The sequence below is a fragment of the Sesamum indicum genome, linkage group LG2 (genome assembly GCF_000512975.1).
Source record: "Sesamum indicum cultivar Zhongzhi No. 13 linkage group LG2, S_indicum_v1.0, whole genome shotgun sequence".
In the NCBI taxonomy this organism is placed as follows: domain Eukaryota; kingdom Viridiplantae; phylum Streptophyta; class Magnoliopsida; order Lamiales; family Pedaliaceae; genus Sesamum; species Sesamum indicum.
This window is the reverse complement of record NC_026146.1, coordinates 11,872,659-11,895,751: the sequence shown is the minus strand read 5'-3', so window position 1 is coordinate 11,895,751 and position 23,093 is coordinate 11,872,659. Positions and strand designations below refer to the sequence as shown.

The 23,093-nt window shown below is 33.9% G+C and overlaps 3 protein-coding genes across 6 annotated transcripts in view; 1 reads left to right on the top strand and 2 right to left on the bottom strand.

Annotated features, from left to right (window-relative positions):
- LOC105155853 (probable glycosyltransferase At5g03795) lies at positions 2,209-6,696 on the bottom strand. Of its 2 annotated transcripts, XM_020692079.1 has the most exons (6): positions 6,589-6,696; positions 5,879-5,998; positions 5,564-5,758; positions 5,345-5,478; positions 3,612-3,960; positions 2,209-3,024 (listed from the first exon to the last, which is right to left on the bottom strand). In XM_020692079.1, exons 2-6 carry the CDS (start codon positions 5,966-5,968, stop codon positions 2,344-2,346), a joined length of 1,449 nt encoding a protein of 482 aa, XP_020547738.1. In that variant the 5' UTR covers positions 5,969-5,998; positions 6,589-6,696; the 3' UTR covers positions 2,209-2,343. The 2 variants fall into 2 exon arrangements, with proteins under 2 accessions (XP_020547738.1, XP_020547737.1); XM_020692078.1 differs by having other exon boundaries at positions 5,564-5,998.
- On the top strand, positions 8,425-12,383 carry LOC105155852 (GPN-loop GTPase 1). Of its 2 annotated transcripts, none has more exons than XM_011071835.2 (7): positions 8,425-8,553; positions 9,309-9,412; positions 9,517-9,631; positions 9,719-9,945; positions 11,077-11,367; positions 11,650-11,855; positions 11,944-12,383. In XM_011071835.2, exons 2-7 carry the CDS (start codon positions 9,359-9,361, stop codon positions 12,215-12,217), a joined length of 1,167 nt encoding a protein of 388 aa, XP_011070137.1. In that variant the 5' UTR covers positions 8,425-8,553; positions 9,309-9,358; the 3' UTR covers positions 12,218-12,383. The 2 variants fall into 2 exon arrangements, with proteins under 2 accessions (XP_011070137.1, XP_011070138.1); XM_011071836.2 differs by having other exon boundaries at positions 8,429-8,553; positions 9,315-9,412.
- Positions 15,416-23,093, bottom strand: part of LOC105155851 — a 13,384-nt gene continuing 5,706 nt past the window's right edge. Inside the window, exons 5-11 of one of the 2 annotated variants that reach the window (XM_011071833.2) lie at positions 21,120-21,476; positions 19,492-19,796; positions 17,215-17,314; positions 17,074-17,133; positions 16,400-16,486; positions 16,157-16,297; positions 15,416-15,976 (exon numbers count right to left, since the gene is read on the bottom strand). In XM_011071833.2, the coding sequence (XP_011070135.1) occupies positions 15,647-15,976; positions 16,157-16,297; positions 16,400-16,486; positions 17,074-17,133; positions 17,215-17,314; positions 19,492-19,796; positions 21,120-21,476 (1,380 nt within the window). In that variant the 3' untranslated portion in view covers positions 15,416-15,646. The remainder of the gene's footprint in view (positions 15,977-16,156; positions 16,298-16,399; positions 16,487-17,073; positions 17,134-17,214; positions 17,315-19,491; positions 19,797-21,119; positions 21,477-23,093) is intronic. The other variant, XM_020699372.1, reaches the window with a different exon arrangement.

Sequence of the window (23,093 nt, the reverse complement as noted above, 5' to 3'; positions counted from 1 at the left end):
TTGTCTTACCTTACTGTTGCTGGATGTGGTAGCTGATCTCTCTCTCCCCCGACTGATTCTTGGCATTATTTTCTTACTCTTCCTCATGCGAACCGTTCCTTCTACTTGTCCAGCCAAGATCATTTTTCTCCGTCCTTCCGTCCGTCCTTTCCCCGATGGTTCCCTGACAGATGGGCAGTGCTCCTCTATGGCCTTCTTACTCGCTATCCCGATCATCCGCTGCTTTTCTTCATCGGTGAGATGCCACCTTCCCTCTTGTTCACGCATTGATGATTCTGACATGGCGAATTCTTCCTCAAACCAAATCTAAAGGAGCTTTCCTCAGATTCCCACAGACGGCGCCAACTGATCCGGGTCGAAAATACGCGACCTCCTTGGTTCGGTCTCCCAAGCGGTTCGAGGTCGCTCCTCTCCCAGACTAGTGATTGGGCCCTGAGAAAAGAAGCAGATCATTAGGCTTGCTGGGGTGGCCCCCAGCTAAGGCCCTCCGATGCTTAAGTCAGTGTTTGGTTGAGGTCGAAATATGGGGTCGCTGGGAAAAATAGCGAGCTGAAGGTAAAATGGGGTCGCGACCCGACCCGGTGAAAGTGGCGCGGGTCATGCTGGCAAACTTGCGATTTTGGGCCCCATCAAGGGCAAAGTTGTCTTTTTACGAGAAAATAGGGTTTTATCCCCATCAGCATGAAAATTCTTTTTGTTGCTGCAAAGTGAGTTTTACTTGGTTCGTTCATGAGCTTGGAGAGAAGGCTAACTCAATAAGTAATATCAGGCCTTCTGTTTCGATAAAGCAATGATCCAATCAATTTCCTGTAAAGAGAAGGATCAATTTTCTCAGCATCATCATGAACATGAAGCTTCTCATTTAACGCCATTGGATTCATATTAAATTTTTTAAGAAGATCATCAATGTACTTTTCTTACGAGGGAAAAATTCGTCCTAGACTTTGCTTCACTTGGATCCCTAGAAAGTATAGCATCAGACCGAGATCAGTCATCTCAAATTTTTCCATCATTTTCTTTCTGAACTCTCCATCAAGCTTGAACTCGTATCAAAGTAGATAAGATCCGACTTTTCACACGTAGCGGGAAGATACACTTAAGTTGCAAGTGAAACCATGTTCAATAAAATAGCTATTGATCTTGCTATTCCATGCTCAGGGTGATTGCTTAATACCCGTATAGATGTTCATTCAAACGACGAATTTTTTCTTGTTTGCCTTCCAAAGTGAATCTTTCTGCTTCATCGACGTAGATCTCTTCTTCAACTTTGCCATTTGCCACTTTATATCAAGCAGATAAACTTGCAACTCCAACTGAGTGGCAATGAGAAGAATTGTTTGAATTGTTCTGATTCTAGCAACTGCCGCATAAGTTTCTGTGAAGTCAATTCCAGGTTGCTGAGAATACCCTTTAGCTAGAAGTCGAGCTTTATATTTCTGAATCAAGCCATCTTTATTGGACTCGATTTTGAAGATCCATTTAAGCCTGATAGTTTTTTTCTCCTTTACGCAAGTCAACAAGCTCCCAAGTTTTATTTTCTTTTTATAGTGCAATTTTTTCATTCATTGCCTTTGACCAACGTTCTTCTTTTGAAGCATCTTTGAAAGATTGAGGCTCACTAGCAAATAAAACTTGCTCGTTCATTCATGAATTTCATTTAATGGATCTGCCAAAGATTTTAAAATGGTCCAGAATTGACTTCATTTTGAACTAGGCTTCATACGAAGTTATGTTTCTGACTGCTTTTGTGGGTGATCCATTTACAATGTACAAGTCGTGTGTAGAGCTTCTGCCTAATAAAGGTGTGGAACACCTTTACCTTTAAGCATGCTTCTTGCCGTCCCTGCAATGGTGCAATTTTTCCTATCGGCTACACCATTTTGCTGAGGAGTGTAGCTCACAGTCAACGGTCTTTTTGTTATATTTTTTTTGAAATATTTCAAAAATAGATTGTACGGAAATACCCCTCGTCGAAGTTTTGATAAGAAAACCACTTTCTCTTTTAGCCGAGAAATAAGGCGGACTAAACTAACGTGACAAGAAAATGTCTGATGGGTCCATCATGATGGTAAAACTAGTGTCCCAAGCCCTCATGTTATATTTTTTCAATTTATTTGTTCAAAATTTGATCACAACTTCACAACATGTTTGTCTGAATGATTCAACCAAGCCCATGTCAAACCACTGATGTTTTTGTGTCTACTCCTGTACAAACAAATGAAATTGAGTTACAAGTTGGATAATGACGGTCAGGTTACATCAATTAAGCTCATACTTTAAGCCTATCACGGTTTACAACTAGCTCCAAAATATTGAAAAAACCAACCATGAAAGTTACAATGCCTAAAGTATCTGAATATGGTTTACTCGACTAGACCAGATTGAATGTAGAATCATATGGAACATATCGTATCGAGTAGGTTTCACATTCCATATGAAATGCTTTTGCAACTTCTTCACATTGGTTTGCAATACAATATATCGACGTAAAGGTATTGCTAAGAGTATCTTTTTTAGGTTGGGGATATCTTTTTCTGCAACAATGACAGAAAATGCACTCCAGTTAAGAACATCGTTCAATGGAGGAACAAAATTATCAGCAATAATCACTGGAACACACTCATAATATATGGCCTCAATGATCCTTGGACTGTTGACTTCGAAGCCCATGGGACAAATGCAATACTTGCTCGATTTCATGTGTCCACGGTAAGATATTACTTTTGATACTCTACTGGGTAACGGGCCATAAATCCGCATATCCTCATCTTTGTCACCCCAATATTTGACAAGTACTGGACGGACTCGGCCATGATTGTAACCTGCAAAGAATGCAAGAATCGGGCGTTGTGACACTTTTCTTCCACCGAGGTACTTAATAGGATTTCTAGAATTTCTTATATAGGTTTCAGGTAGTGAAACATCTTTTCCACCATTAAAAATCCATTGCGACACATCTGCATTGCACAGGGCTTTAATAGTGTTTTTCGTGAGCTCCTCGTGCTCCGTTAAAGTATAAGGTCCCTGTAAGTAGTCATGCAATGCAAAATGAGACATTAATGGTAGGAGCGATAAAAAAAATGTAAGATACAAATCTAAACGCCCTCTAAATTCGTTTACATACTAGATAAGTACAAGCATGTTTGGGGACATGATTATATGACAAGTACAATACACTTGTGTGTGACTGATGTACAGTTTAGGGAAAGTGACAAATCACATGGCAAGTGTGTCATACTTGTTTCGTGATTTGTTTGGTTCGATCAAACCTAATTTGGAAATAATTTTTTTCTTGACAACCCAAAAATAGATGTCCAAATATTCCGACCCATAGCACTCGATGTTCAATATCATATAATACGTGCCTAAGGAAAAAGCTAAGATAACTTAAATTACTTCAAAATCACATTATATCTTACTAAATTTCAACTCTGAAATTGGTAACACCCTAAATGAAACCACTCAGACATAATGTGTGCAAGACGACAAGGGGAAGAATAGAAAATTAGAGAGTAATGATTAAATATGGTATGATCAAAGTAAATAAAACGAGTTTTACTAGCTACACATTCAAGTATTAGGAAAACAATATGAAATGTACACGACCATACCCAATCATGGCAAGCAACTAAAAAATGGTCAGATCCATGAGTGCGATTCCAAAATGGATACTTTGCAGCAAGCATGTTCACATAATTCCGAAGAAAGATTGACAATGGCTTCATATTATGTGAATTGCGAACGTACAGAGCCTTTTGTAACTGTCGTGCACTATATGGAAGGTAGAACAAGTGAGCTTTCTTAGGGTCCTTTGTCACAAATTGCCTGTTTTCCTCCATTAACTTCATAAACCATCCTTCAGATGCGTAAATTCCTCTAAGTTCAGGTTGATGAAAAATAGGCCTTTCTCCCTCTCCATAAATATACACTTTTAATATCCGCTCCATCCATTCATAGCTCCTAATATTATTTCAAGGAAAGAAGGTTACATAAAAAGAAAATAAATATTTATGAAAATTGATAGCTTAATTAACTCGAGGACATAATAGATTTGGGTTTAAATATATTTTTGGTTCTGTAATTTTGACACTTTGGTATTTTTTCCTTTACTTTTTAGAATTGCAATATAGTCCGGTAACTTTTAAATATTTCATAATTTTGGTCCTTTCGGTGCTCGATATTGGAAAAAGTTGCTAAAATAAATCATGGGCTTGCAAAAGTATCCTATAACTTTTTGACATTTCGTCATTTTGGTTTTTTCGATGCCAGATTTTACAAAAGTTGCTAAAATAAATCATGTGTGACTTTTGCAAAATCTAACATTGAAAGGACCAAGATTACGAAATATCAAAAAGTTAAAGGACTCTTTTGCAATCCTAAAAAATAAAAGATAAAAATACTAAAGTACCGAAATTACATGACCAAAAATATATTAATTGAGTTATTGTTATTAATCAAATAAATTAATTGATTAGACCTCATATATTAAGAAAATATAATTGAAGTAAATAATAATCTGGTTGAATCAATTACTAAATAGACATCCAAGTAATTTATATAATAAATTACTAAAATCAATAAAATTCCAACATGCACAAGATTAATTAAATAAAGATCTAATTAAATCAGACATAGAATGCTAGATTTAATCTAAGAGATTTAGTATGAATATAAAAATTTATTTTATGATGGAAAAGAAATAAAATTACATGGCGAATGAAAAATGAGTCTACGGCTTTGATATTAAATGTTCCAAGTCAATGACTATCGAGATAGGAGATTTATAATCCTATGAAGGCTTTCTCGTACGACACATGTTCACAAGAAGATTGTGTCGATCATGTTCTGGACATTGGTGTGGAGAGATTAGTGTGTATCTCGAGGTTATGGCACAATCGACTATAGCAACGAAGCATGCTACATCCATTACAGTAGTCGTTCAAGCCTTATGGTTGAGGGAATTGATGACAGATTTGCAGATTGCTCAAATTGATGCAACCACAATATTTGATGATAATCGAGCCGATTTTTTTTTTTATTAAGATTGTAATTCATTTGTGTATAAGTTAGTTTATTAGCGGAATAAAATTTTCGAGTATTTTATTGTTAAGTATAGTCATGATTTTTGCAACTAATCTGTCTATTCAACAAATAAACAGCAGTTCTATCTATCCATATTTTTCTACATTTGGGTCATCCTGATCGAATAAACGCAAAAATATCTTGTAATGACGCAACTATAACATGATATCAATCATATGACTAAACAAACTAAAAAAAGGATTTTAACCACCTCATGTTCAAAAAACTAAGAAAACTACAAATATGAGACCATCAAAGGTACCTCTTAAAAGTGGATATGTTCCGGAACAGTGGTGCATATAGTTCTGGATCATCGGTACTATCTAGAGGGGCATTGTCAATATCTCTTTTGATAAATGCAAGTGCCTCATCTGGTGCCAAAGACCGTAGATATCTCTACATGAAAAAAGAAATATCCTATGTGAGGAAGAAAGAAATACTAGAAAATTCAAATATTGTGATACCAACACTAACGAAATACCTCTACGCGACTAGGTAGATTTTTAACGGAAGGATGTGAAGATGGAGCAAACGTATTGGTCGACGTTAGATTGTTTCTTCTCCTTCTCTGTTGAGATTCTTCCCATTTCTTCTTAGAACTCAGTATTGATTGATTCAGTTGGTGGGAAGAATTAAGAAGAATCATTGGAGAACCCTTTTCATTATTAGTTTGGAGCTGCTTAGCCAAATAGATTGCGGAGTTGAATGATTTATAGGATGAAACTAAGGTGGGTGGTGGAAAAATCAATTCAGACAGTGGATAAGGAAGTCTAGAAATCTGTATAAGAACACTAACCACTGTAAGAATCACAAAGATAGAAATTAACTTTCTCCAGTCGAGCCTGAACATCAAAAGCACTACCATCTTCCTCAGTAGTTTAGCCATATTATCACTTGCTTGGAACCCTAGCTAGCCCTGTGAAGATCCAAGGCATAAAACACATGAGTTATCACTGAAAAAATCTCAATTTTGGTACAAATTTGGTCGGGAAGTTGAGTTACTTGCCGGAAAAATTCACATGCCAGGCATGTGACTTTTTAAATTGGGGCTTGCATTGCGATTGACTGAAAATAAAAGGCTTAAGGGCAATTTCGTCCCCTAACTTCAGGCCATTCTCGTTTTAGTCCTTTAACTTCAGACCATGTCTTCACTACATCATCTTTTTCAACCAATCACAATGCAAGCCCCAATTGACTCAACTTTCCGATCAAATTTGTACGAAAATTGAGATTTTTTCAGTTTTATGAGACCAAAATGGAACCCTAGTAACTTAAGGGACTAAAACAAAAATAGCCTGAAGTTAGAGGACGAAAATTGCCTTTAAATCTATATATATATATATGTAAAGAAAAAGCTACTAGATCTTGATTGTTTTCATTCAACTAAACAATTAAATCATATTCAAACACAAATGTTTAAATGAACCATCATGGCATAATATATATGCATCAACCTGTATGTGGGTTCAATGTAAAAAAGACAAGAACATCATAAACTAAGGTTACCTTAAAACAAAGCGCATCGGACACGATTTTAGTCAATGAATTTAGTTGAGAAAGGGAAAGGATTTTGGGGAATTAGGAACATAGGGACAAAGGAGAAGGAAGGGAAGAATTCTTTCACAGAGAAAAAAGAAGACAAAGACAAGAAAAGAAGAAAGGTGAAAGGAAGATAGCTACACTGACGGTAACAGGACTAACGACTTTCTATTTATGTACTACTTTAGTGTTTCCTACAAAAATGACTAAATATTAGGAAAACTAGTTAGTACCCATGGAAAATAAATTTGAATTATGTTGCTAACCAATTTATTTTTTTTAAGAAAAATCTGTAAATCTATTGGATAAAGATAAATTATTATACACTTATCTATATTCAAATAAATAAAAGATCATATGATAAATCTTTTGTATAAGATAAATAATAATAAACTTATCTAAATTCAAATTTTTCTCATAGGAGGGTCTACCGCCGTTTTCTAAAAGATAAATTTTGGAGCCAAATGTATCAAAAATAAGAATATATAATTAAAAACCAATTTAAGTGTGAAATTCCATCCAATTTTCCCCCCGTTTCCATCCCCACGTGCGCCTCACGTTGATTCTCCTTTAGCTTTTAACGAATATCTAATGGCAAGATGCAATCTGTTCGAACATCCCAAGTTAGAGATTAAATTTATAATTCATGAAAAAGGATAAAATATATTTTAGTGATACTTTTTAGGGACCAAACTACAATTTTCTCATTAAAAATTAAAATTAGAGTATTAGTTAAAAACTAAAGAGTAAATTGCATAATACCTCCCTATGTTTTAGGAAAATAGCGCCGAAAATCCACTTATGTTATGTTTATAAGGAAAAAAAAATCGTGTTATTTAAAAGGCAACAAAATGCCCCCTCTTCATTAGATTTTAATGGAGCCACGTGCGAATTGACATCATTTTTGGTCGTCTTTACTGATACTTTTAGTAAGCAAATGTCCATTTTGCCCCCTTTGCTAGAAATTTAAGCGTGAAAATATTTTTGGACTCTCTTACAGAAAGTATTATTTTAAGAAATTATTTAATATTGATTAATTTAATTTATTATTTAATTTTAATATATTATATTTATTTATAAAATATATTGACTAAATATTAAAATAACTCAAGTATTTATAATTTTTAAAATTTAAAATAACAAAAATCAGAATACAAAACTTAACATACTAAAATTCACCTTTCAAATTTAAATATTATGAATATAAATAAAAATTAATTATAATAATTTTATATTACTAACTAAATTAAATTGTTATTTAACTTTAACGTGTTTCAATAAATTATATTTGTTTATAGAATATATTAATTAAATATAAAAAAAAATTATAAAAAATATTTTAAGTTATATGTTCATAAAAAAATATTTAAATTAAAATTATCATTTCTAAAATAAAATTTTAATAGTTCTTATAAAATACATGGGGAGTGTTTTGCTTATAAAATTAAATACAGGAGGATTTTATGCCATTTATCCAAAATTAAATTTAAATATTGTTAGTACGGAAATAATAAAATGATAGTGAAAGACTCGACCACCAATAAGTGTTTTATAGCTAATGAGGTCTAATTCAGTTGATGTAGTTGAGACCTCGTGATCTTGAAGGTCTTCGGTTTAAACCAGCAACATGTGTGGAATGTTATTTCTATTGCATAGTAGATATTGTTTTTACTGTATCGTAGGTATTTGTAAATTTAATTTATTTGATATTATTAATGAGAGTATATAATAATATATAATAATTACGGTACTTATTTTAAACAAAAAAAAAAAAAAGAAAATAGTGCTCTATAAAACAAAAAGCGAATGGACGCTTGGTCCATTTCGCAGCTACACAAAGTATCAAACCGCGCCCAGTTGAAATCCCAAACCCTACCAAAAACCTTTGCTTCAGTTGCTTACTCGTTTCTTCTCGAGCTACTCCCTCAACAGGTGATGTTTTGCTCTTGTCTTCAATGTCTTCTGCTGATTGTTGAGATTGTCTGTATTTTCTCTTCGGAGTTTCATTAAGAACTGTGCTTCGTTTGGTTTATTTACTGGGAGCGTGTGATTCGAGATGGTAATTGATGGACTTGGTAATTCATTGGATTATTGCAGTTGTGAACTTGAAATATTTTTCTTGTTTTGATGAAACGATGGAATATACGTATAGCAACTGACTGGCGTCGAGTGCCCGACTCTTGGTTCTTATTTATTTATATCCACAAAAATTTAATTTGATGGTGTTATTGATGTTCGGATGATTATAGTGAGTGCTGATCGTGTGCTAGTCTGGTAGGGTAAGTAGTTGAAGGCATATATTACAAGTATTAAGGCTAAAAAGCAAGTAATGATCTCTGGGAATGTTACAGTTGATTTCTGTTGGTCTTTGGTGCCAGCATCCATATCTTGTAGAACTGCAATGGAATGTGGCAGTTGGTGTTCATGGTGGTGGTTCTTTAGACTGGATGCTGGTTTTTTACTTTTCCAGACGAAACTTTTGAAGCACCAATTTTGGAGTATTAATGTTTGTTGGTAGTGTAAAACAAATAGTTTTAGGATTGTTATAATCGCACTAGGTCTCAGATTATGTGGTGCTAATTCCATTAAATCCAATGGTTTTTGAAATACCTCATTATATCTGTATTTCTCTAGTGGTTCAATGTTTTGTTCCATCTCATGTCTGATAAACTTTGTTTTTTGTTTAGCTTCAGGATTCAAAGTTCTATCTAAAGGAATTGCACTATAATTTAGAGAAATGAACTCAAAAGCACCAGAGGATGTTGCATCAATGACTCAGCAGGATACTGAAGTAAATACCTGAATCATGGATGCTCACTTTGAAATTTTTGCATTATATTTTCCCTGTAGAAATTTAGTAATGATGTACTCCTTTAATATGTGTTTGTTCTCAAGTCCACAAGTACAGAGGCTGACACCATATCCAAAACAATGGGGCAGCTGAATATTGGAGAACCATCCTCTAGCTTTAGGAGGAAGCCTGTTATTATAATAGTGGTTGGGATGGCAGGTATTTCTTTAGGCAGAGAATAATACAGTAGAATTTGTGTATATAAATATTCCCGTTATTCTGAAGACTTGTAAATAATGTGTCCAGGAAGTGGAAAGACTACATTCCTTCACCGGCTAGTTGGTCACACAATGGCATCAAATATCCGGGGTTATGTTATGAATCTAGATCCTGCTGTCATGACTCTTCCATTTGGTGCGAACATTGATATCAGAGATACGGTTAGGTACAAGGAGGTCATGAAGCAATTTAATCTAGGACCAAATGGAGGAATTTTGACTTCGCTTAACTTGTTCTCTACGAAATTTGATGAGGTAAATTCTTCTTGGAGCCTTTGGATTCACAAATGGCAACACTCTTACCTAATTTTTTTAAAGTATACAAATGTATGCGTTAGTTACAATTACAACTGTTTTAGGTGGCAAATGAAGTCTGAAAGAAATTTGTATGGCAAATGGCCAGTTTGTATTGAATGGATGTACTTGCTGTTTGCCAATGCTACTTGCTAATAGACAATCCTTTGTCATCTAGGGCAGTCATTGCCATTCTCTTGAAACTTTGATATGTAATGCTATGTGAGTTGTTTATTAGACCATACGACATTTATTTCATCATAATTTTTAAGGTCATACTGGTTGTTCTAGTTTGTTAAGCTTTTTATGGCCTTCAGTCATTAACTCTTGGTTGTTTATTTTCTGAATTTTCCACTGGAGTTGGCTTTATATCTGATACGAAAATTCTGATCATATGTTTATGTTAATGTAAATAATCATAGATGTTTGAGTAAGATAAAGGTTCTCACTTATCATATAAAGGCATCCTTGAGGGAGCAGACAACCTATAGAATTACTCATATCCATCCTGCGGCCTGCTACTCTAGATAGCAACAGTAATCCTTTTAAGGATATATTTGTGAAGAAAAAGGTACCTCCTTTGCATAGTCCAAAGTTTTTTGAATATATATCTATAATCTATATTCTTTGAATTGGGTTTTGAATGATAATGAAGCATCATCTCTGACGTCCAAACAGCACTCCTTTCATGTGCTTCTGCTGGGTTCAGTTACTTCACAAGGAAGTCAAGCTAGAAAAGTTAGAAATTCACTTTTGATTAAGAATACTGTCAAACTTGAACCAGTCCCACAGGCCATAATGAACTCATGCATTCTAAATTTGTCTGACAGCTTAACTCATTGAGTGCTTAATTAATGTGAGAAAATCCCAACAATGCTTACCCATACATTGGGTTATAGTAATTGTTTTTTATGTAAATTTCATTCTACTTTGTTTACTCCTGTACAATCATGACTGCAATTATCATTATGTTTGTAGATTTTTATTGAAGCGTGCAGCTGAAGTAGGATCCTTGTGTAGCTGTAATATCTCAAATCCTTCAAACTGAAAGGGAGGTTCTTGGATTGAAATGTTATTCTTTTCCAATTATAGGTCATATCGGTGATCGAGAAGCGAGCAGATCAGCTTGACTATGTTCTTGTCGACACTCCTGGCCAGATTGAGATTTTCACTTGGTCTGCATCTGGAGCTATTATAACAGAAGCTTTTGCATCCACCTTCCCCACAGTAATTGCTTATGTTGTTGATACACCACGTTCTGAGAGTCCAGCTACCTTCATGAGCAATATGCTTTATGCTTGTAGCATCCTGTACAAGACACGGTTACCGTTGGTATTGGTGTTCAATAAGACAGATGTTGCACAACATGAGTTTGCTTTGGAGGTAAAAATTAATTTCTTTGTCGCGTTCATAGGAGAAGGTGTGTCAAAATGTTCTGTTGCTCATTTGTCATACTTTTCTTTCCTCTGTCACTTCACTTCATACTGGAATTGATTAAACCTTGACTGGTTTCTGGTTTCTGATTTCTCCACTCAATGTCTTTTATCTTCTATTCTTTAATGTTTATGCTTGTCATCAGCTATCTTTACTTGCCAGCTTATGCTATTCTTACCCTCTTCTGTTTGGAGTTTGTAAATGGCATCAATTTATCTGCTGTTAGTGCAGTGGATGGAAGATTTTGAGGTATTTCATGCAGCACTGGATTCCGATCATTCTTACACATCAACACTGACTCGTAGCCTCTCCCTTGCGTTGGAAGAGTTCTATAAAAATCTTAGATCTGTTGGAGTGTCTGCAATCACTGGTGCTGGGATGAATGCATTTTTTAAGGCTGTTGAAGCCAGTGCAGAGGAATACATGGAAACTTACAAGTAATGACTTATCATCCTAAACTGTTCTAGAGATTACTAATTGTTATTTTTCGAACCTGTTTGCTTAATTTGTTTTTCCTCTTTGAAGGATTGATCTTGACAAGAGACGAGAAGAGAAGCAACGCTTGGAGGAAGAACGGAGAAAAGAGAACATGGATAAGCTTAGAAAAGATATGGAGAAGTCTCGGGGGGAAACTGTAGTATTGAACACTGGCTTGAAGGATAGAGGAGCAAATGATAAGATCATGGAGTTTGATGATGATGAAGACGCAGAAGATGAAGATGATTATGAAAGGTTTAGTGAAGACGGTGATGATGCCATAGACGATGAAGATGAAGAGATCGCCAGTTTTTCATTTTGAGATAACTGTCTGAAAATCTAACTTATGTGTATGATTGATGAAATATTTGTGGACAGTGAAATTGTTGGTTTCTGTACATGTAACTTGTATTCGTAATTGATATCATACATTGTGGTGGAAGTAAGATGAAGTCCTGAGTCTCCTGTGGCCTGGACTTTTGCCTGAAGAAAGTGTGTATTTTGGGCGTCTTCTGAGTTGATAATGCTTTGCTGTGGAAAATATGTTTTCCATATAGTTGGGAATTATCTCCTAATTTAGGGGTCTCATTGGATTCTTAGGAATCGTTATTCAACAGTAAGTAGAGATTTCTTCAGTTTTCCAAGCTCCATTACCCACTAAGAGGAGTAACTACCAATTCAGGGGTGGACTAGGTTGGTTACTAATGTTACACTCTTGTGTGATTAGACATGTTATGCAACCGAAAGAGTTTGCAGTGATGGGTTTCTTCACTAATACTGATACACTGGCACGAGGTATTTGGGTATATAATTTTTAGTAATGTTTTTATTTTATTAAAGTTTATAATTTTTTTTATATATAAAGTTTGTTATTTATATTAAAACTGTCTAGTAACTGTTTTTAATGCATTAGTTGTCAATTTATACTTTACTTAAATTAAATTAAAAATTGATATTTTGTAAAATATATATTATATTGATAATGATTATTATATATATATGCAAAATAAATACTAGTATGTTATTTCAATTTCAATTAACAATGAACTTCAAGAAAATGGGAGTAAATTTAATTTTTTAGTACATGTAACTGCATGAAATTAATTTTCTAGGAACTTGATTAAGTAGTTAATTTAACATGTGATGGGAAGTTGAAGGGCGTTTTTGATATTATAATAATTTATTTTAGTGGTATCAAAATAACCACTTTGGGTCTAAAAATTCTTTTCCATTTATAATAGTTCTAGTTGTTGTCCCATGCGGTTTCTGAGCATATATATAAAGAATATAGTGTGAAATGAAAAGGAAAAAAAAGAAAGTGAAATGATACAACCGTAGACCGTAGTAGAGGTGAGGAGAAAGAAATAAGTGTGTAAGAAGAGAGAAATGCGAGATAAAGTGAGAAAGAAAAAATAAACTGTAATTGTAAGTTTATTAAAAATATGAAAGTTTGTGAGAAAAAAATTCATGGAAAAGGTGACAGAGAACAAATAAATTGTAATTGAGTTTATTGAAAAAATGGAGAAGGTGAGTGAAAAAAATAAATTATAATTGTGAATTTATTAAAAATATGGAAGTTTGTGAGAGAAAAAATAAAATATAATTGTTGGTTTATTTAAAATGTTAAAGTTTCTGAAGGGCAAAAACCACTAGGGAAGGTGGGCCGGAAACATGGAATAATGAGTTGAGAGGATTTTTTTATTCTAATTAAGAGATTATTAGAAAAATATTGAAATTACTATTCTAACCCAATTCTGTTAAAGAGAAGAAATGAATTAAAGGGTAAATTTGGGTATTTAAAAATTGGTACGACAAAAGAGTTGCTTTTATAATAGTATAGATATGTTATGCAGCTGAAAGTTTGCAGTGATGGATTGTTTCATCAATACTAGATATAGTAACACGTAGTACCTGCCCATATAATTTTTAATAATGCTTTTATCTTGTTGAAGTTCAGAATTTGTTGCTTTATATTAAAACTGTTTGGTAACTAATTTTAATGCATTAATTATCAATATATATATTACTCAAATTAAATTAAAAATTGACACTTTGTAGAATATATGTTGTATCAACAACGATCTTTATATATACACGTAAAATAAATACTATTATGTTATTTCAATATCAATTCACAATAAACTTAAACAAAATGGGAGTAAATTTAATTTTTGAGTACACGTAACTTATTCAATTATTTATTAATTAAAAAATATACATGATTAAAGAGTTACATGATAAATAATTTCAGAACATTTTAAGTTTCTTATGTTTGTTCACTTTAATTTAGTTATAATAGATAATAATCCAATTGAATTGAGAATAAAAATATTTCTTTTTTGTCCAATTAAATATACAGGAATCATGAGTATTGGTGGATAGAGACTCTACCCAAATTTAATCTATATATTTTTTAATGGGTTTGAATCTGAAGTTCAATCTAGTGCACAAGTACTAATAGAAGGAGATAAATCAACACTGAATATCCGTTGTCGGACATTTTCAATAATAAATTTTCCTACGAAAGGTGCCCCATATATTCCTCATATGCACAAGGCCTAGCTATAAATCGTTTCGTTCCTAATAGCATCCTAGTATGAATTAGTTGATGGGTGACTTTTATCATTAAACTTTTTTTTTACATAAATTACCAATTAAAAGTGCACAATTGGCTAATTAATTGAATTTCAAATTAAAAGTCTATTTCAAATTGGGTCTTATGAATTTTTGAGGTGAATTGACCAAAGAAAAGTAGAAAACTTATTTTTTATTTTGGTTGGCGAATTGAATAAAGGTACTTATAAATATACCTAGTTAGAAAAAGGGATCTACTGAAAAGTTTAGGGCGTACACACTCAAAACGCACGAGCTTCAAGCTTATTAAAAAGGGCGTCCAAACTACATTACACAATAACAAAATCAATAAAAAATTAAATTAAAAGCTTTCGGTCACGATGAAGTGTCCGAACTGCAAAAGTTCTACATCTTCTTTCGCCTCAAAGTCAAAGCTTTGATGTTGAATTTCAAGATAAAGATTGATGTACTCCCACAAATTCGAAAGAATTCAAGAACAAGATTTCAACTCATGAATCGAAGTTTGAAGCGAGGAATCAGGAGAAAGATCTTTATTTTTTTATGATCACTTTTAGAAATATTTGTTTAAATTCACAAGATTAATTTGTCCATCTTTTGAATCATATTACTATCTTACATACTCACAACTTAATTTAGGCCATTTAAAATAAAAAAACTTGTATAAAAGTTTAAATAAAGTTGATGTAAGTAATTTAAAAATAGAAGCTGTAAATCAAAATACTCTTTTCAACTTATTTTATCAATAAACGCTTATTAGAAGCCATCGAAAATACCACCTTAAGTATCCCGAATGACTAGTTAGTTTTACAACCATAAACTTCACCCTGCTTTTACCTTCTGCTACTTGAGATGGGGTGTTTCTCCACCCATAATAACAATGCCTTCAAAGTAATCAGCAACAAACACAACTCAATGGAAACCACAGTTTGAGCTCTCATAACTAGAGCAGAAGGCATGTTGATAATCTTGTTCACGATCAAATGAAGATAACAATATACAAGCTATAATCTCAGTCACAAAGATAATTTTCCTAAAAAAGGTTAAACCGTAGCTTAATCGTGCTGAAGTATATACGGGCAACTTTGTTCAGCTCAGAAAACTAATATACAAAGGATAAGACAATGATGCTAATAGAAGAATGGACGTCTTGAGACATTTACACCCACCATGGTTTCTCGGTTAACTCTTTAGAGAACACATATCGGAACTTTGAACTGTAAGGTAACCACTTGATGTTCTGAGATGTTCTCTTATTGGGACGGCCATCGTGGAATTTCTGTATTGATTCGTGAAGCTTCTTGTCGACATTTTCACTAACCCAATAGATGATATCGTCAAAGGGAACACCAGCTTCCTTTGCATACTTTTCAATGAGTTTTGGTAAAAATATCTTTTTTGACTTCTCGATGACTACATTCGCTTGAAGAAACTCCCTTTTTGCTGCTTCTAACTCCTCTTTGACATTCGCGGCTGTATAGACATTTAGCTTCAGAGTCGAAAGAAAAGTTAACTGCATTAGACAAGCTAGTATTTATATACGTATGTAAGTTTATTATCTGAAGAAAAAGTACCTCCTATCTTGTATTTTTCTTAACTATTCCATAAAAAGCATGTAAAGCAGGAGAACAAACAAATATTGTAACAGACAGCTGAAGCAAGATGTTACCAATGGATCCGAATAAGCTCCTGTACATAGTGCAAAACAGATGAGCGGTTGGAAACTTTGAAGGCCATATTTTGAATTGATAACTTTTCGTTCTTCTCTGGATCTTTTCCTCATTGCTGTTGACAAGACTGTCTCCAACCACTTCAATTTTCATGAAAATTCCAGAGTAAACATGAGGTTTTTTGTATTTGTATTCAACTGATGGCAATATTTGCGCTCTTATAAGTTTAGAGAAAGTTATACCTGTCCTACTCGAGGTGTATGATAGCAGAATATTGACTGCTCAATCGTACTGGCACTTACGATATGCCCACCAACATTATAAGCAGCCTGCATGTAATTGACATACAAAGCTATTAAGTGAACAATGAATAATTGACAAAAGCAAAAAGGGTTTAGAATGTTCATTAGGATGCAGTAGACTGATTCGTTCCCCCTCTTCACAAATGCTTACTCCGGAAATTGACCTGATTTCGTTTTTGAATTTATTCTCTGGACCAACCCTAACAAGCCCATCAATTAAAACATAATATTTGGAAAAAAAAAAATTAAATAATTCAGAATGGAGCAAGCCCGGAGATGTATCTACAGACATGTTCTCCCACACCCCTTACAAAACTTATTTTTAAGGCTTTAACTTAACACTACCTACTCCTCACATAACCAACTACCATGGTATCAGTATAACATGGGTCATAATTGTGATAAATTATTAGGGGAAAATTGCAATGGCCTTTATATATTGTGGTAATTATTAGACCACGTTCCTACAAACACAGCTGCTAGATTTCTGCACTGTATACTGCTACTAGTGCTGCGTTGATTAAAATGTATTACAGAGTTTTGGCAAAATGAAGAAACTTAGATGCCAGTAAAAATATTCATAGCAATACATATTTGGACAATCACATCCACACCTTGTGAAACAATGCTAACCTTCTGAGCGAGTTGTGAGGTATTCCAAAAGCCAGATACGCCTTCATGAACCAAAAAAAAGACATAAGCACAGATAGAAGTTAGGGGAATTTCAGATGACCAGAGACTGTTGAGATATTTACATGCATAACCAAGGAGTTGTACAAGTTGATCCAAAATGCTATCTGGGCATCCGTATCCATCCTTCGGACATTAACTTTTTCCAACTGTTCTACAAGAACTCTGCTAGATAAAAAAGATTACAAGAGGTTAGAATGGATTAATTGCACTAAGGGATATGCCATTTTTAAGGATCATTTTATGAAAGTCCTAGACTACGATGTAATAGATGAGACTCCCATGAGCACAACAATATAAGTATAGACAGTAATAAAATTTGTACAGCCACAAGTTTTTAAGTGATCTAGTTTCTTCAAGATGATTTAATATGTGATGAAACAGAAAGAGATTGCTGCAAATGCTTTAAGGAAGTATTAGGAAATAAATGTCTGTTTCTCAAATCTTCAACTCCTCAGACATGGAGACATTCCTCCATGCATAGTGTATAAAAGGAAATTCTGATTCCTGAAGACAACTTGGACAAATACGTTCCACATAACTTGTACTGGAATCTCTCTAAAACCAAGAGACTTCGCAATGAGAGGTGATGATTGATTCCGGAGACAGGATCAGAGGTCAGTATTAGTTATGCGTTGTTACAGGATCTAGAACAAAAAATGCCATTAGCACAATTTCTTAGTCAGTCAGACTGGTGTATCAAAGACAACTCGATCAGTAATTCCAACCATCCATTGCCAGCAAGTCAGGATCACCCTGGCTTAAGTTAAATTGAAAGAAGGGCAAAATTTATCTGACTGGACATATCTAGTTGTCTCATTAGCCCTTTTGTTTTCAGTGGTGGATGGGCTATTCTTGTGTAAAGGTTAACATATATCTAATTCACAGGGGTGGAGTTACATAATATCTGATAAAAATCATTTTAGTATCCGAATTCTGCCATCAATATTAAATTAATTCAGTGTTTTGACATAAATAAAGAAAGAAACTAGAAATGCTTGAACAAGAATTTTTATTCAAAGAACGCACATAACATCACTCTATATATATAAAGAAAAGAAACTAGAAAACATGACCATTTTTCCCATCTCAAACTACTATAATTTCATACAAGTATTTTATTACTTTTACCCATTTTAACTACAAGTCTCAAAATATTATCAAGGTGTACTTAGCTAATAATATAAGGATATGCATGAGAAATAAAATTGATAGGATTTTTAAATTTTCTACAACTGTTGGCATTTCGTCCAAAACCCAAGTGCTGGGGTGCGATTATAAATGGAGCCATTGACAGAAAGGGTCTACACGTAGTTTTTGAAGTTTGAAGAGATAAGGTGCAATTACGTAATTTTATTGGGGATGTAGATCTAATGAACCTGAAGGCTTATATATAAGTTCATATTTGTCGGAAGCATTGGCAAGCTGTGGTCCGCGACAGTACCGAGCATTGCAGTAAGAGTTTAGGTGTATTTTCCAAAGTTTGAGGGGGAGTATGGGAAAAAGAAGGAGATTCTTGCAATTATATCTATTTTATTTCATCACTCAATTCTATATATTCCACATAAAGAGATGTATTTTGTTGTATCAATACATATATGTTTTCCCAATTTTTTTCCCTCTAAGCTTTAGTGTTAGTTGGAAATGGTTCTGCCATTGAAACTTTATTGTTTCACGAGAAAGCTTAAATCACCATACAAGGTTTATGAAAAGCTTAGTCCTGAACTTGTATACAGAGCTTCAAACATGCACATTGGACCCAGGGGCAAGGATGATTGAGTTTGCCAAAGTTCTTTCTTACCACTTATGGGCATGGTGGGATGTGAGTGTGTGGTCTTTGGATAAAGTGCATCACTTAATGGATCTTATAAGCATGGTGGGCAGTCTATTCTTTCAATAAAGTGCATCATATGGTGGACTTTATAAGCATACTCTCTTAATAAGAAGCATCCAATGGCAGTATTGGTGGGATTTCTACCCCTAGATCTACTCTATAAAGGTAGATATGGCCTATGATTAGTGATAAGTGGTAGATACACAAGCATCAGACTGACATTTACATCTCAAATGGGCATGTGGTAACCATGAATTGAACAAAACAAAAAGTCGTATCATGATCCAAGTGAAAATGAAGAAGAGGACTTCTACAGGTGCCTAAACCATAAGAAAAACCTCATGTAACCATAAGAAGAACCTCATTTTATTTTGATTTTCATCACTTGATAGCATATACCAGACAAGTGAAGATTTTCAGTCATTAACATGGAAATGGTGATTTTCACAGAATGAAGGGAGAAAAGTTTTCAAAGCTAAGAAATATGACCCAAAATGCCTCTCATTACCTGTAGTTACTGATGACATAAGATGCGCGAGAGAAGTTACTCTTATCTGTTGATATCCAAGATATTTCAACTGTTGATTTGGTTGACCCATCTTTCTTCTCAACATCCCATCGCGGAAGTAAAGCACTACTTGGTGACTTTGTGGATGAACATATGTTTTGTTCTTCTTTGACTGATGATGTACTTTGGAGCCAGCAGTAAACAGCAGCCATACACCTAACCATTTCCTCCGCCAACTTACTTGGGCATTGGTGGAGATGATCTTTTAGAGTTCGAGGTGCAGAAGATTTACAGATAACTGGTTCCTGTTTCAGCATCATCAACTAATTATGCGAAAAAGCTATGAAGGGATATCTAAAGGAGACAAAAATGGTCAAAAGAATGATCCAGAAACTACAACAAAATTACTTGGCAATTAGTGGACTGAAAACATTATAGTCTTTCATATGTAGGTTTAAACCACACTGATCCACCACAGTAGGGCTTTTTCTAAAGTCCATCTTATTTATGAACGTGAGTGTAATCAGATGAAAATTAAGTGTTGGAAGATGTCAAGCCAGGTGTACGAATAAAAGTGCAATTACTGCAGAACTTCCTGTATAGTAAACCAAATAGACCAAAATGACACTATGTATTTGCAGTCACATGACCAAATAACATAAAAGTTAGTAGAAATAGAAGTGATGAATATAATTCTAGATGCCCCTGGCAACTATGCTCGCAATAATATCTCATTAAAGATAGAAGACCATGAAGTCTATCAATATTCTGGGACACTATTTATATATGATCCCCCTGAGCATGCTTCCTCAATTCTTTTGCTAGTTTGCTTTTCTGGGACACTATTCAAAGTCTCGGTCTATAATAATCCTACCTATTATTATATCTGAAATATAATTATGACAGGAAAAGATCAAAGCATTGGGCCTCATTGCTAAAACTAAGTGAACAAGGTTAGAAATGACCAAGAGATTTGCTATTACTAAACTTTGGTCCCTACATAAGCATGAGTATACAGCCAAGCAAGGTCTTGTCGTGTACTGGAAAAAAAAAAAGAATCGTATACTTTCATACGAAAGAACAGGACCAGAAATTGTTAATAGCTGAATATGAAAAAAGAATCCAGTGTCTAAAACCGGCTAAAACCAATTTGCATGTAGGAAAAAGATTGAAGCTTATGAGAAGCATGTGCATGTTAAAGAACTTTATAGCTTTTGCAATGTGAAATAATGATATGCTTATTTCTTTCCAAGTTTGGTGATACTAACTAAGAAACAAAGGCTACAAATTGTAGCCCACAATGGACCAATTGGCAGGCGAAACATATAAGGAAAGTAACACAATAACCACAACAGAGATCAAACGGTGGGTTAAATATAACCTTGGTTGCATATTCCTATTTCTAGTTATTTGCTGGTGGTTAGAAAAAAATAAATTCCAAATTAGAAGCCTACAATTATCTAATCAGAAATATCAAATAATGCCTATCTATATTAGTTAAAAGTACAACGACAAACTAATTCCTCCATTGCCCCACCAGACGGAAACAACAAATAATATAGGTAAAATAAAGTCCACTTTACATGATTAAGAATAGCATAATCAAGTAGGTAAAACAGGATCCTTGCCTTGACATGGTCCACGCAACTTTTCTGAAAATGCATGTCATCTTTGGCATTAAGTAGTGAAGCATGTCTTGTCTTGGTCTGCAAGAAACTTCTTTTCGCAGAATCATTCACAGTAACCAGAGAGTCAAGTTTCCTTAGACGGAACTTTATTGAGGAACAAAAGGCACTTGAAATGATACTTGGGTGTTTCCTTGATTCAGTCTTTGCATGTGCAGGAGAAGTCACAACAGAGCTATGCTCAGAAGTGGGCTGGCTCACACAGTTTTCGAATATGCTTCTGTAGAGAGAGAGAACATGTTGCTCCCTTGTTGCAACCTCTTCTTCTAGCAACTCAATTTCAGCTATTAATTCTTTTGTCTAAAAAATGTGCAAGAAATTATGTTATTGAATTCACAAAATTCCAGACTTAAAAAATGAATATTAAGGTAGAGGAGATAAAAAACTCCATGCATGATGGTACCACAGGAATAATTCATATCTCGGAAAAATATCAAATATTTCAATAAAACCTAAATGTAAAGATACATTTGATGGGGCACAATGGCATGAAATCAAGCTTAACAAACGAAGGAACAATTTGCATAAATGAAAGGGTTAAAAACACAATTGGCATTCGCAAGATTAAGATGAAACTTCGTGGCAATATTCTGCATTATTGCATTGTCCCATTGTCCCATTTATATTTACTTTGATTTGCATTTCTAAGTATTTTGCTAGAAGGCTTCTTCAAGGAACTCTCTGGTTACAGGGCCAGTAATGGCAGGGCAGATGTCTTGTAACTATAACCCGAGCCTGACCTCATTAAAAGGAAATAGAGCAAGTAATTTAAGACTTGCATCTTTTTATCCTCCAAGAATATGCTATAATTCATATGCTGGCATGCCTCACAACTTCACTTTTGAAGACTTGTCATCCTTTAGCATGTCCCTACGAAAGATTATTCGTGGTCTAGGCTATCATTAAAAAATATGGAAAAGAAAGGGTTTTGGCCAACAGTCACCCTGGCTGCTAATTCTACTTTTGGTTTTTCTTTTTCTCTTACACTCTATAAATATGAAATCCATTTTTATGTTTTTCACCAAAAACTCTCTCAATTATCTCAATTTGTAATATAATATTGCAATTATTTAAAGTCAATCTCATCAATAGACCTCTCCAATTGATCGATACTATTGTTCTTAATCTTTCAACTATTTGTTTATTTGGTTTGTTATATTATTTCCCCATATAGTTTGTTATTTGTCATTCTGGAGTTCATTAATCATGAGGGGATTCAGAAAAGATCGTCTTTTCTCCAAACTTTAGTTCAACCCCTTCCCCTTCTTCAAGGAGGCCTTCTCCGACCATCCAATTATGTACTACAAAACCAAGACATGTTTTTAATGCCGGAGAATTAAAATATTTAAATAGATCACTTGAAACTTTTAATACAACATCACTTCCAACAAGAATCGAAGAAAATAAATTTTTGATTGATTTACATAAAAACCACCTCCTGTTATTAGTGAAAAACACCAAACTCTAATAGTCATAATCTTCCCCCCCCCCATAAAAATAAAACTAGTAAACTTTAACATTTTTTACTTGTAATTTAATGTCTGGACAAAAATGAGCTATGTGTCTTAATTTAATCATCAACACACTGGAGTTCATGCTGTAATGCTATACTTGGTTGTTTAAGTTACTGGAATATTAACAAAAAAGAACTATCAATTTCTTTTGATAATATGACTAATAATACAAAAGTTATTCTATATCATATTATATTATTTAAAATGATCAACACCCTATGAATTGTCTCTATCTTAGCCACATGATTAGGTGGAGAACTTTTTTTTCTCCAAATTCCCACATTAACATATTTCATATTTAATTTCATTTAATTAAAATTTATAATTTTCCAGTCAGTTATACTTTTTTAATCATTATTCCATGTTAAATCTATTAAATGTTTTGACCTATTCAATCCTTCAA